Source organism: Ciconia boyciana, chromosome 8 (genome assembly GCF_034638445.1).
Source record: "Ciconia boyciana chromosome 8, ASM3463844v1, whole genome shotgun sequence".
NCBI classification, from domain to species: domain Eukaryota; kingdom Metazoa; phylum Chordata; class Aves; order Ciconiiformes; family Ciconiidae; genus Ciconia; species Ciconia boyciana.
The window spans coordinates 59025320-59037535 of NC_132941.1; the positions used below are offsets into that span (position 1 = coordinate 59025320).

At 37.8% G+C, this 12216-nt stretch overlaps 1 protein-coding gene across 2 annotated transcripts in view; it reads right to left on the reverse strand.

Annotated features, from left to right (window-relative positions):
• The window catches only part of HSPA12A (heat shock protein family A (Hsp70) member 12A), a 107832-nt gene that overhangs the window by 84024 nt on the left and 11592 nt on the right, over window positions 1-12216 (reverse strand). For both annotated transcript variants that reach the window (XM_072871736.1, XM_072871737.1), the window contains exon 3: window positions 2225-2343. In XM_072871736.1, coding sequence (XP_072727837.1) covers window positions 2225-2327 — 103 coding nt within the window. In that variant the 5' untranslated portion in view covers window positions 2328-2343. The remainder of the gene's footprint in view (window positions 1-2224; window positions 2344-12216) is intronic.

The following is a 12216-nucleotide window of genomic DNA, read 5'->3' on the forward strand; positions in this document are numbered from 1 at the left end:
GAGTTGCTAAACACAGTTTTTGACAACTTCTGGTCAAATTAATATCTCAAGGCAGTTATCAAAAGAGTAGACAACGTCATACTCTGCTGCCCTAAAAATATACACTTCCACATTTTCAAGGTTTTTTAAACCTGAATTTCCTGTCTTGATCTGTGAACTGTTACTGTGCATTGTTACAGTTATGTTTCATTCCTGTGACGTTCCATTCCAGAATACCTGCATTTCAACACCAGAGATGCTGGTGCTGTATCTGCAATATAGCTTGCAAAGTGGTTTGAGTTCCTTTCAAATGAAATATAGCATAGATTTAAGACGATCAAGTTGACCAATGTAACACATGATAGAGCCTGCATAGTCAGTTATATTTGACCAATGAAAAATCCTCATTCTTTCCACAATATTCAGCAGGTTCTGCAATTTTTCTCTCAACGGGAGACAAAATGTTAGGTTACAGAACCCTTAAAATTCCCTGCTGGATCTCACAGAATCTGCAAGTCCCACCCTGCAGGGAATGCCACTTTCCAGCAGTCTCTACACATTCCCTGAAAGAGTTCAAATTCTTTACACCAATTGAACGCATTTCTCATCTCGTTTGAATGGCAGACTGAATGGAGACACTTGAGAGTTCTTGGTCACAGACATTCTAATTGATCTCTTGGCTGCAGTATACTGTAATTTGTATGGAAATATGCATTTCTCTGTGTAGGCTGTCCTGCAGTGGACTAAGCATAGTCATGTCACCTAACAAGAGCACTTTATGAACCATAATTTTCTCTGTTCAAATTATATCTCTCAACTTAGGAGGTACATGAAGAACCTTTCCATATACACACACACAGGAGAGAACCTGTCAAAACATGTAGCTTTGATAACATTGACTCAAAACCTGAACGCTTAACAAGAGCTCTCTATGAAATAAAGGGGAAGAGGCTAAAAATCATGTTTTCTTAGGCTAAAGTGCTTTCCACACTATCTGTAAGACAAATTTAGCTACGGCATTTGCGGTGCAAATCTCATTAGGTAGGCTGGTAAGTTATGCACGCAGAAACAGACTCCTAAGGATTGTTCTGCAAAGAGGGGGAACTGGCAGCATACAGAACGCTTCCTTTCCCACTCCCTGTGCTGTGGGATCTGGTGAATCCCCAGCTGTGCTATAAAGCAGACCTGTCAAGTCTCACGCACTGACTCATTCTTTTGTATCACACTCTGTCACTCCCGGCAGCACACATTTTTATATGGCAGTACCATGGCTTCTCTCCCACTTTTGGATCCCACACATCAGATGCAGGTGGTCAGTCTGATCTGTGATTATCTGACCAGCTGCATCTGATGTGTGGGTCAAGGAGCAACAGAAAGGTCATGGTACTGGCACAGCAGCTGGGGAATGTGCCGTTTAGCAGGACCCAGGGCTGAGAGGAGCCCTGCTAGAAGGCATGCTCCCCTCTTAAGGCTATATGCTGCAGGATTCAGCTCTCCAATGGCTGGACATATGCTTATCACCTAACCTTGCACAGAAATGCGTGCCCCAGCACGTGGAATCTCACATGTCTGAAGACCAGAGACTTAAGAAGTCTGTATTTATAGGCTTAGCTTTCTCATGAAATTTCTGCAAGAGAAAGAGATACGATGAGAAGTCAGACATCTGGCTGATATTTCCTCAAGAAACCTTTTGTTGACTCTACCTTTTCCCTTATGCTATTATTGGTCAGCTCTTGAAGACACAGAAACAACCACATGAATTCTGATCTTTTTTTTTTCTCCTTGATTTACAGAATATAAAGGCAATAAGGAAGTCCTTATGGTGAAGGTAACACTTGTGAACTGATTTATGCCTACTTATGAGTCTCTCATTGTGGCAATCAAAAATTACATTTCATAAATACATGTTTGTATGCAGTTACTTAAAATGAAAAAGGCAAGTATTTCATTGCTGAGGTTTTAAATGTCATCCACCCAAAAAAAGCACTGTAAACATTTTAGTCGCTTTCAGTGGAGAAGGCCAGTGACTGACATATTAAAAGCCTCAAGGCTGCAGTCATTTACAAACTTTGATTTTTCTAGATTCTTCCATGTTTAATTCCCTTCCTCATTGTCAGCCTTCCCACTGCATTTCATTGACAGACATGTTAACAACAATTTTGGTTATTCCTAACATTTCTTTCTCTGGCCTGATTTTTCATCACCTTTAGAACTATGCCAAGGAAGACCAAGAACTGAGAAATACCTCTATGCAGAAAGCTTCCATATGGTCTTGCGTACCATTTATTCCACACTGTCAGATGCAGCAGGCTTCCACCAATGCACATGATCCTCTGTGAGATTCCCATAAAACCAGGAATAGCACTGCATAAACAGAGGCATAATAAATTAGCACATTTTAACAGTTTTCCTCACAGATATAGCAAAAAAAATCCAGTAAAACAAGGCTGAGGAAAAAAATTAGACAGGCTGTGCCTTTACAATAATTAGGATCTTATGGTTTATTTGACAGAACTCCTCCCTTTGGCAGAATCTCCACTGGCAACCACAATTTGTTCAGAGTGTCATATTTGTTGGAACACAGACATCTGTTCTTTAAGGCATTAAATCTTTCACTACACATGAAAACCACAGTCCTTACATGTAAGGAGGACTTCTGATCTTAAAGATCGGTCATTCCTATTACATTGCTTGGCTCTGTATTAGTAATGTGCAATTGCATTTATTCTTTGTGTACTGAACCCTAAACATCTGCTAGGCTGGAAAATCTTCTTTGTGCATTTTTTTTATTTCATTATATCTAGAGGTGCAAACACAAAAAACATAAGAAACAATATACGGTCCACCCTATCCCAAGTCATCAAATACAATTAAAATAATGTTATTTTGTATGTGACAGTGGATAGATCCCAAGCAGACATTCTGTTTAAAACTTAAAGTACTAATTCGTGCTAAAACCTTTTAAATGGAATGTGTAAGTTTTACTATCCATCATATAAGGTAGTAAGCAGTGGCAATGTGTTGTAGAAAAGATATGAAAAGAGTCAAATACTTCAAGAATTCAAAGTATGTTTCAAAGACAGGTACATATCCATAACTCCCCCCCTCAGTGTGTGAGAAAACTGTATGAGTATTCAGAGAAGTCATGAATTAACACCATGCTTAAGCTTCTATAGCAGTCTATCGGCAATACTATTCTGCAGAACATAACATGCATCTGCTTTCTCTAAGTATTTTCCTCTCTAGTTACAGCATTTTCAGCTACTGTTGTTGACTGCTATTTCTGACCGAAGTGAAATAACAATTATCCCCTGCAGGTATTGTTCACCCTTTTCTTTTTCCCTATGGTCAAATGAACCCAGGCATTCATGAGTAAAAACAGCTATCAAAATTCCACACGAGGTCTGAATCCCTAGTTATCAGTTTCCACCTGAGAATTTGAGCTTTCCTGTTCCCATAACTCCTTGATTTTATTTGCCACATTTCACCCATAATATTCCACTCACTGCCTTTGGAACAATGCAAATACTTTCCCATGTGCTACCACCAACTACAAGCAGCTTTTGCTACAGTTATTTCACTAACCTTTAAGGAACTGGACTCAGTCTTCAAAGTGATTTTACTAGTGAAGTCTCAGGCTGTACCCACCTCCCACAATGTGGCTTCACCAAAACAAAACAGATGGGAACTAGCTTGGCATTTTGGCTGTACATAAAGTTGTACCCCGCATGCAAGAAGGGCTCAGGAAACCTTAATGAGATCTCCAGAACAAAACTCCCCTTCTAAAAATACTCCCACCAGTTCACTTCTCCTTTCTTAGGTTTTGCTCACAGGTCTACCAATAGTTGATTTTATACATCTACCTTAACATCAGTGGAAGAAGGAATGGAATCTACATTTCCAGTCCACCTTTGAGTAATGCATCCACATGCTTCCACTTAGGAGGGAAAATGTTATTGGAAATGTTTGGCAGATAAGCCATCTTGTGCAAAAATCAATGTTTTATATATCAGGCTGCCTTTGTGTCCCCTGCTCTGCGCACATTGGAACTAAAACCAACCGAACACCCTCACTTCCTAGTCTTCAACAATCTTCTCTCCTCTTCCTCCCCTCTCTCCCCAGCAGTTATAGTAGGTTAAGCAGTTCTCCCACACCAGCACAGAGGGCAGCCATAGGAAAATCTCATTATTACACTGGACAGAACATTACAGTGGTGATAATAGGGGTAACTCTATTTAGCCTTACCTGGCTTCCAGATTTGCAGTCAAAAAACAACTTAATTTTAAGGATCAGATTATGATTCTTACTACCTTCCCATCATAACAAAGGATTCAAATACTACATTTCTGTCTTTATTAGCGGATAATCTATGTTATTTTGGATGTCCAGTACTTTGTTTACTTAGTTTCTCCAAAAGAGAATGAAAAATTTCATTCTTGAAAGCTTTCTGATTTTTTCCCTCCCCAAAATTTATTTGGTTTCATTCTGCTATTGAATGTAAAACAGCTGGCCAAGAGAAAAAAAAGGAGGGTGCTCTAATGGCCAGGATTAATTAATCAAAGAAAGAGGATATCCATGCCTCCTACTGGCAGGTTTGCAGCTCTGTATTTTGCTTCAGTGGATCCTTAGCAACATCTAGAAATAGAAACAGGACAGGGAATTGAAAAAAGGAATGTGGAGGCTGCTGTTTGTCTGGGTTTGATTCTAGCTTCCTCCTTTTCCTCCACTCTTTCAAAATAAGGAAAGAAAAGAAAAGATACACACCATATGACCCAAATTTATACTTATTTCCATTTTAAAAGAAGATTCCCTCCTAATTTTTTGAATACTGTAAAGGCTGAACATTCAACTAACCCACTGTGTTTAGGCTTCCCTGAGTGCTTCACAGAGATTTGTTAAAGATATAAAATAGCATACCAAACAATGAAAGAGCTTGTTTCCCCAACCATTTTTGTTGAAAGCTACTTTGTGTATGTTCCTATGCAACAAAAATTAAGTTTATGAGTAGGTGTTCCATGTTTTTACAAACTCTACACTCCTTAGTTGTTATAAGATTAAAACAATTTTCTCCCTCAGTAAATGCTTCCCTTGAAAACCACTGGAAGCACATAATTCATCTGTCCATTTATAGCTTCTATTTTCTTCTAGGCACTGAGAAACTGCTGATTGTGATTGTTGTTTTCCCTTTTAAGAAGCCAATGTTGAACAAGTGACAGATAAGACAATTTAATGTTTCAGTGACCATACAGATCAATTTTTCATTTATTCCGAAGTTTAAAAGAAAAAAAAGATAGGCAACCAAGGTACGATTGCAGGGATTTTGTTTAGCAAATTATTCTTCTATATACAGAAAATTTAACAGGCACTCTCATTAAACCTGCAGGGAGTTTTAAGGTAGCTTTAGTCCTAATATTTTTCAAAAAAGGCATTCAAAGATTTTTCCCCTGAATCATTTTCTTCTCTACAGAATCTATCAGAAAGGTTTGGAGATATAGTACAAGTCTTTAACTGTGAATATTAGAAAAAGAAGAAAGAAAAGAAATGCATTACCACAAGCTGCAGAAGACCTCAATAAAAAGACAGATAAGTGAAAAGCGAACATTGTGCAGTTTCTGTATTCCATAGAGAAATGGAAAAACCACACATAGTTGGGAAAATGTTTGTATGGAAAAGATACAGGATTGGTATCACCTATTAACACTTACCCATTCCATACAAGTCACTGTAGGGTGACGGACACCTGATTTGCTCTTTCCACCCACTTCATTCTTCCTGTTTTTTCTCCCTGTAGACCTCTGCCTTCTGTCCCTGCAGGACCCAAGTGTGCCATCTGATGCGCAACCCTATTAAGCAAGCTAGCATTATAGCATCATATGTGGGCTGGCAAAGTGTGTGTACTCAGCCCACTCACAATTGGGTCCTAGCAACATGATGGCTGCACACTTCATACAGGTTCAAACCTGAAGACACTAAACACTGGTGCAATCTGTTGTTCTACATGCAAGCAACCCTTCTGGAGAGAGGATGGGGGCCTTAGGTATCTGACCTGGCTGTCCTCAGGAAGATTAAGGATGAAGAACACTTAAGTCAGAATCTCCCTCTTTCCATTCATTCATAAGGAGACTGAACTTAGATGCCAGGACTGTTTACCTGTACCCAATCCTGCTGTCAAACAAGATGGCACTTGCAGGAATTTATGCAGTCTTCATGCTATCATCCCACAAAAACCAGAAAAGATAGCTACTCAACAGTGAATAGTCAACAGTGACATCTAAATTGCTATCAGTAATAGCTTCAGCTTTCAGCTTACTGAATACATGCAAGAAATTTAAAACTTATGTCAAGGATTTTACAGTGATATCCCAAGCAATCTTACAAAAGCCCTGGGGATACTATGTTGGTTTATATTCACAAGTCTTATTGCCTTTGCAACTTTAAACATCAGGGAATCACTAAAAAACCCCAGAATTTTAGATTCAGAAACATGAGAAGCAATCCTAGAGATAAGCCTGTTCACTTTTTTTAATTATTATTTTTATATATAGCATGAAAGCTACTAAAAATAGCAGAAAATACCCTTCTTTGTTCCTTATGAGGCAAAGTTTTTTCTGCCTTTGGGCTAAGTCCTGCTCATTTTCCTGATGGGAAGCAGAATTTTAAATCCCAGGGATGGGTATCTGTGAGAGTAATTCAGAACATGGGTCTATAGATAGTAATTTTGCCCAAGTATTCACTACAAGATTTTTCCATGGGCTTAACTGTTATTCTCATGTTTTAAAATGTTACAAATCTTAAACTGTATTAATGAACATGTTTCTATGCAAGTTTTGCAGTATAATAGAATTACATCACTATCAGTACCCTATAAATAACCTTTGGCTCTGCTAAATGCTAGAAGCAGACTTTATTGCCTCATATACTACTCTTGACCACTTAATTAACTACCACAAAAGCTAATTAATTAGACATCACAGTCTCTAATCATTCTGGAATTTGCTCTATTATGTTCAGCTGGAATATCCTCCTTCCTCAACAGACCCCCTAAAGTTTAGATGAACACAATAAAGCACTTCGGGTCTTTCATTCTCATCTTTCCAGATACTCAAGATCAGGGTGGGAATATTTAGATTGATTTTATTACAGATTTTCCCTATTTAACTCTGTCTTTACTACAATTGATGTTTTTGTGAGTCTGGAAGGCTTCAGCCTGTTTCAGTGTTAGAGTTCTAACATTCTAACCTAACATTGCAAAAAAATCATTCTTAAGAAGTCAAGAAGAATTCCAGTAGCTTAACTCAATGACTGCCTACTGCTGATATATCACAACATGCATGTCACACGCATAGGTATTTTATGAAGCAACTTATCCACTAAACTCAAAAACTGTACCTCCAAAATTTTAAACTGTTTTGTCAACAAGATGCAGCCAGTCTGTAAAGTCATCCTGTGTATCGTGGTGGAATGAAAGTACCAATGAGAAACAAGCTGATAAATTGGTTTGACTAATCATTAAAACCCATCTAGTATAACCGTTTTAGCTGATCTCGTTTAAGTCATTCCATGAAGCTGCCAAGAGAGTTCAGGGACAGGTCGATCTTCTATTCGCATTATGCAAGGATCAGGCAGATAAAATCCGATCAGTTACCTGAGCGTTCTTGCATTTATATGTAATTATTCCCTGTTGTTTTAAAGCTTCCATCTGGAGGAAAGAAATCTGTTCCGCTTCTGACCTTTTTAGACCTCATGTCACTGTATTTAGCTTTAACAGATAGATTCTACTGATCTGATACAAAGATAGAAATAAAAGATTGAAAATATGAAAAGACTGGAAAAATATAGAATCATTAAAGCCTTGAGTCATTGCTAACTGCAGGTCAGTGGGTGAATCTTCACTGGATTCATGGGTCATTGATCAGGCCTCACAGTTTGTTCTTGCCCTAAACTGCAAAAGAATTAAAAAGACTCTATTAAGAAGGTGACTGGCACTACCTTCCTCTAATGCACAAGTCGGTGAGAGCAGGAAGGACTGTTAACGCACACTGTATCTCCAAGGTCATGACTACTCCTAACAGACAACTATAGTCTAAAATAAGTACCAGTTCTGAGCAACACTCAGATCTACCTTGTGGGAGCAAGAGCAATTGCTCTGAGCAGTGCAGATCCTGTAGAAGAGCAGAATTCTTCCTATCTGTGCATGTCTTTTCTTCCTGTTGTTGGTCAGACTGAGTAAATCAACCATAACTTTCTTGCAGATTCATATACAAAACACTTCAATAAATGGGTTTATTCTTCCTCCATGAAAAAAAAAACAAACCTGGAAATATTATAACAATCAGTAAGAAATAATGAAAGAACTTCTCAGAACAGTACACACATGAACTAGCTAATCACAAAGAAAGGAAGCAACTAAACTTTTGCAACAGGAATATTCAGCTTGGGCATGCATTTTATGCTTAAAGAGGAAACTGGTGAAGAAACATTTCTGAATCTTATAAATGGAGAGGAAATTCAGAGCACAACCTGATTCTCTGTCCTTGGTTCTATTCACTCTGACCACTTTATAAAGATAAAACTGCAAGGCAGGATGCTTGGATAGATGTGTGCTGCAGCTTAATATAACCTTACATAGTATGGAGTAAGCTACAGCAGCATGAGTTTCTGGGCATATTCCCAGAACAGTACAGAGCAGAGGAAATGTGCTTGTAGAGCAGCCTTGTCCTCCCCACATACCCATCTGAAGATTCATGAATTATACATTTTAGGCTATCTGATGCGCTGCAATATGTGGATATAATAAAACAGGGAGACAAAGACAGATTTCAGTAACTGTCTTTAAAAAAAAACAGCATTACCTTCACGGTGTTCTGCATTTTAAAACTTTTCATCATTTGAATAACTTCTCATCGCAGCTTCACCTTTCCAGGAACTGCACTTTAAGATGTTAAAAATGTACGTTTGATGTGTATATTTTTTCAATAACTGATTTGTATAACATGAACAGCTAATAACATTTTTCAGCGTGCAACAGAAACCAATTACCTACTCTTTCAGACATACATGCATTTCTGCAACCTGCTGAGGATCTGCATATTTTATGACAGTAGACACCAAGTCAAACTACAAATGAAGACAGAGGACAGAATGCAGAAAACTATGATTTTGTATTATCAAATTGGTAATTGGTATTTTTGGTATTACCAGTGCACATTTGCATAATCATAATGCTCCGTTGGAAGTATCTGGCAAAAAGTCTGTATACTGTCATCGTCACCAACTTTCCAAAATGAGTCAATATTACTAAAAGAAGGCTAAAATTCTTTTAGACAGCAGGAAATTAGTAACACAGAAACAGCAAGCATTCTGCTTCATGCTCTTTGACTCCAAGTATCAAAGAAATAGCTCTACATTCATAATACAAGGAAAACTAATTTTTAAAATAAATCATATCAAAAGAAAAAAACATTCCCTCTGGAAATTAGCCTGTGGGCTTACCACCTAGCCAGCAACTGTCCTGCATGCCAAGTTCTTTTTATGACAATGTAATGAAAATCAGATGTACACTACAAAGCCAGAAAGCAGATTAGGCAAGATACTGACTAATGTGATTCATTGTATTTTCTAGTTAAATTTTCTCCTGGAAGAAACGCATGTCCCACCATTACCTTCCTATTTCAGTATTAATCTCTTTTGAAAGACAGAAATATTGTCTTAATAAACTATGTAACACAACTTTTAGGTCTCCGTGTTTGGAATGTCTTGCTGCTGTAATAGTTGTCCTCACTGAAAATTAATTTTTATTAAAATACTGGAATGGAATTACACTTCAATTGTTCTTGCTCTCATAAAGTATAACTGCTTCTCAGCTATCAGTTCCAATCTTCTACTCTTTCATAGCTACAATTTTGCTGAATACAACAGAAGATTATTTGTTTTCTCCAGAGCTGAATTTCTTTTGAGTTGTCTTTTGGATCAGAGATAAGGGCAAATTAAAAAAAAAAAAAAAAAAAGGCATTTAAAATCATTAATAAGAAAGGATGCAACTGTTTCCTATTACAGTCTTCCTGTTTAAAAAGAACCCCACACCCTATTATTGCATTATGACTACAGCTATCAAGTGATATAATTTCCTTTATTGTTTCCTGTCCTTAATATTATCGAGCATTATTAACCAGTTGTCTGTTACTATCCAACTGCTACCTTTTACTTTAGCAGTGGTTTCATTCCATAGAGGCCAAAGCAATTCCTGCACAGAGTAACTGTTACGTAAATAGGGAACAGTTAAATTCATCAGCTTAAACTGAGAAGTCTGAAATCTAGTTGCAAGATCTGAAAACCAGAACAGCTTCTGAAAATCAGATTCATCTTAGACTAAAGAAATCTAGTAAATTATTTCCATCTTAATCAGTCTAAGGCTTTGTGCCATTTCTTGGTAAACTATTTTGAAATCCTGAGTTATTTATACAATGGTCAGCAATTTTTTTATGTTAAGGCCTATTTTCTCAGTTAACATAAACTAGCATAACTCAGATGAAGTCAAAGTGCCATTGATTAACCAAGTGAAGATATCCATTTTAAAAAGCCAATTCCCCAATATGCTGATGATCCCATTTTACAGTCATCAGCTGTCAAGACACCTAAAACTGGCCAACTACCAAAAGCATGTGGCCACATACGAATATGGCCAGTGTGCTACTAAGAAACAGGTGAGATCAAAGGAAAACTTTATTTATTGTTTTTAAGAAAATACTTTTACTACAGTAGTGATGAAATAAAATTTTAAGCATGTTCTAGGCTTTTTTTGTGATTGTGGAAGCATTTTATGTTTTTGAGGGTTACTCAGGGTATTTTGATATATTTAATATATATTAATAATAAGGAACAGATTTGCAACAGAGAAGTAGAAAATATTTTATTTATGGAGGATCTGCATTTATTCCTTCTCCTTTTCATATCTGGACTGCCCAGTGCCTGGTTTCTGGAACCAGTGCTGTTTCTGCACCAGTGCCTAAGGTTTATTTGGGGAGGGGAGGGAGAAGAACTGCTAATGATCTCCCAGAGATAAATGAAATTGCTGATTTAGTCAAGCCCATTCTTGACCTTGACACAAGACGGGACAGGCAAAGGGAAGAGCTCAAAATAGAGCAAGTGAAAGAAAGGAAGATCAAACGAATGCTCAGGTCTGGCCAAGACCCCCCCTACATTCAGCTAACACCTGGCTGAGTTAGAAAACATGACCAGCCCAACCTTCCTGTTGGAGCCGATTGAAGCTGTCAGCTCCCGGCTTGTCACCCACTGCATCAGGAGGCCCCTGGGCTGCCGCAAGAGCCCTAATTAGGCAGAAATGGCACTTCGGCAACTGACCCGCCAGGACCTTTGGCAAAGCATTTAACATCATTAGTTAACATTTTTATTAAAAAAAGTGTGAATGTAAATGAACAGCCAATGCATTTCAATAGGGTTTGTCGGTGGCATTGCACGCCCCCCCACTCTCCCAACCACACACACACTTTTTTGCATGAATAGTTCACTTGTTTTCTCTAAAGGGGGATGGGGATGTAGAGAATGTTTTTCCAAGGGAACTAGACGTGTTCAAAGCAGAAGCAAGGTCTTAAACAATCAGACACAAACTCTTGCCTTTTGGGGAGTGTGTTGGTGAGTGAACAAACAACTAAATGCAATCTTACCTGCAACATGCCTAAGGGGACATCTGAAAGGGAAAGTATGCATAACCCACACTGGAACAGAGAGATACACAATCACATATTCATCTGATTGTTCTAAGTGTATTCATTGTATTTTTGTTCTTTTCTGTTACATCCAAGAATAGGTACCTAATCCAGTAAGCCTGCAACGCCTTGCCTATCAAATGCTACAGCAGTGTAAAAGGATGAACATCTAAGAATATACTGTCCTCCTCTTTCCTTAGAATTTCTTTAATCGTTGCACATTACCTTTGACAGAAGATTATCAAAAATACCACTCAGGCATATTAACAACCTACATTAATTAAGTCTCCACTGGCAGCAATTTATGTGTGAAAAGTTATTTATTCATACAGAAGAGTATGCAGCCTTGAGACACTTTATTAGTACTCAGTTTTTTCTGCAGGTTCTTTAACTGAAGAGTTTCCGTAATTTATCAATAGTTGACCAAAATCCTGGCAGTTTTTTGGAGACAAGAGACACAAGAAAATGAAATTATTACAAACATACTTTTTAATAAAGAACTGGACAGGAC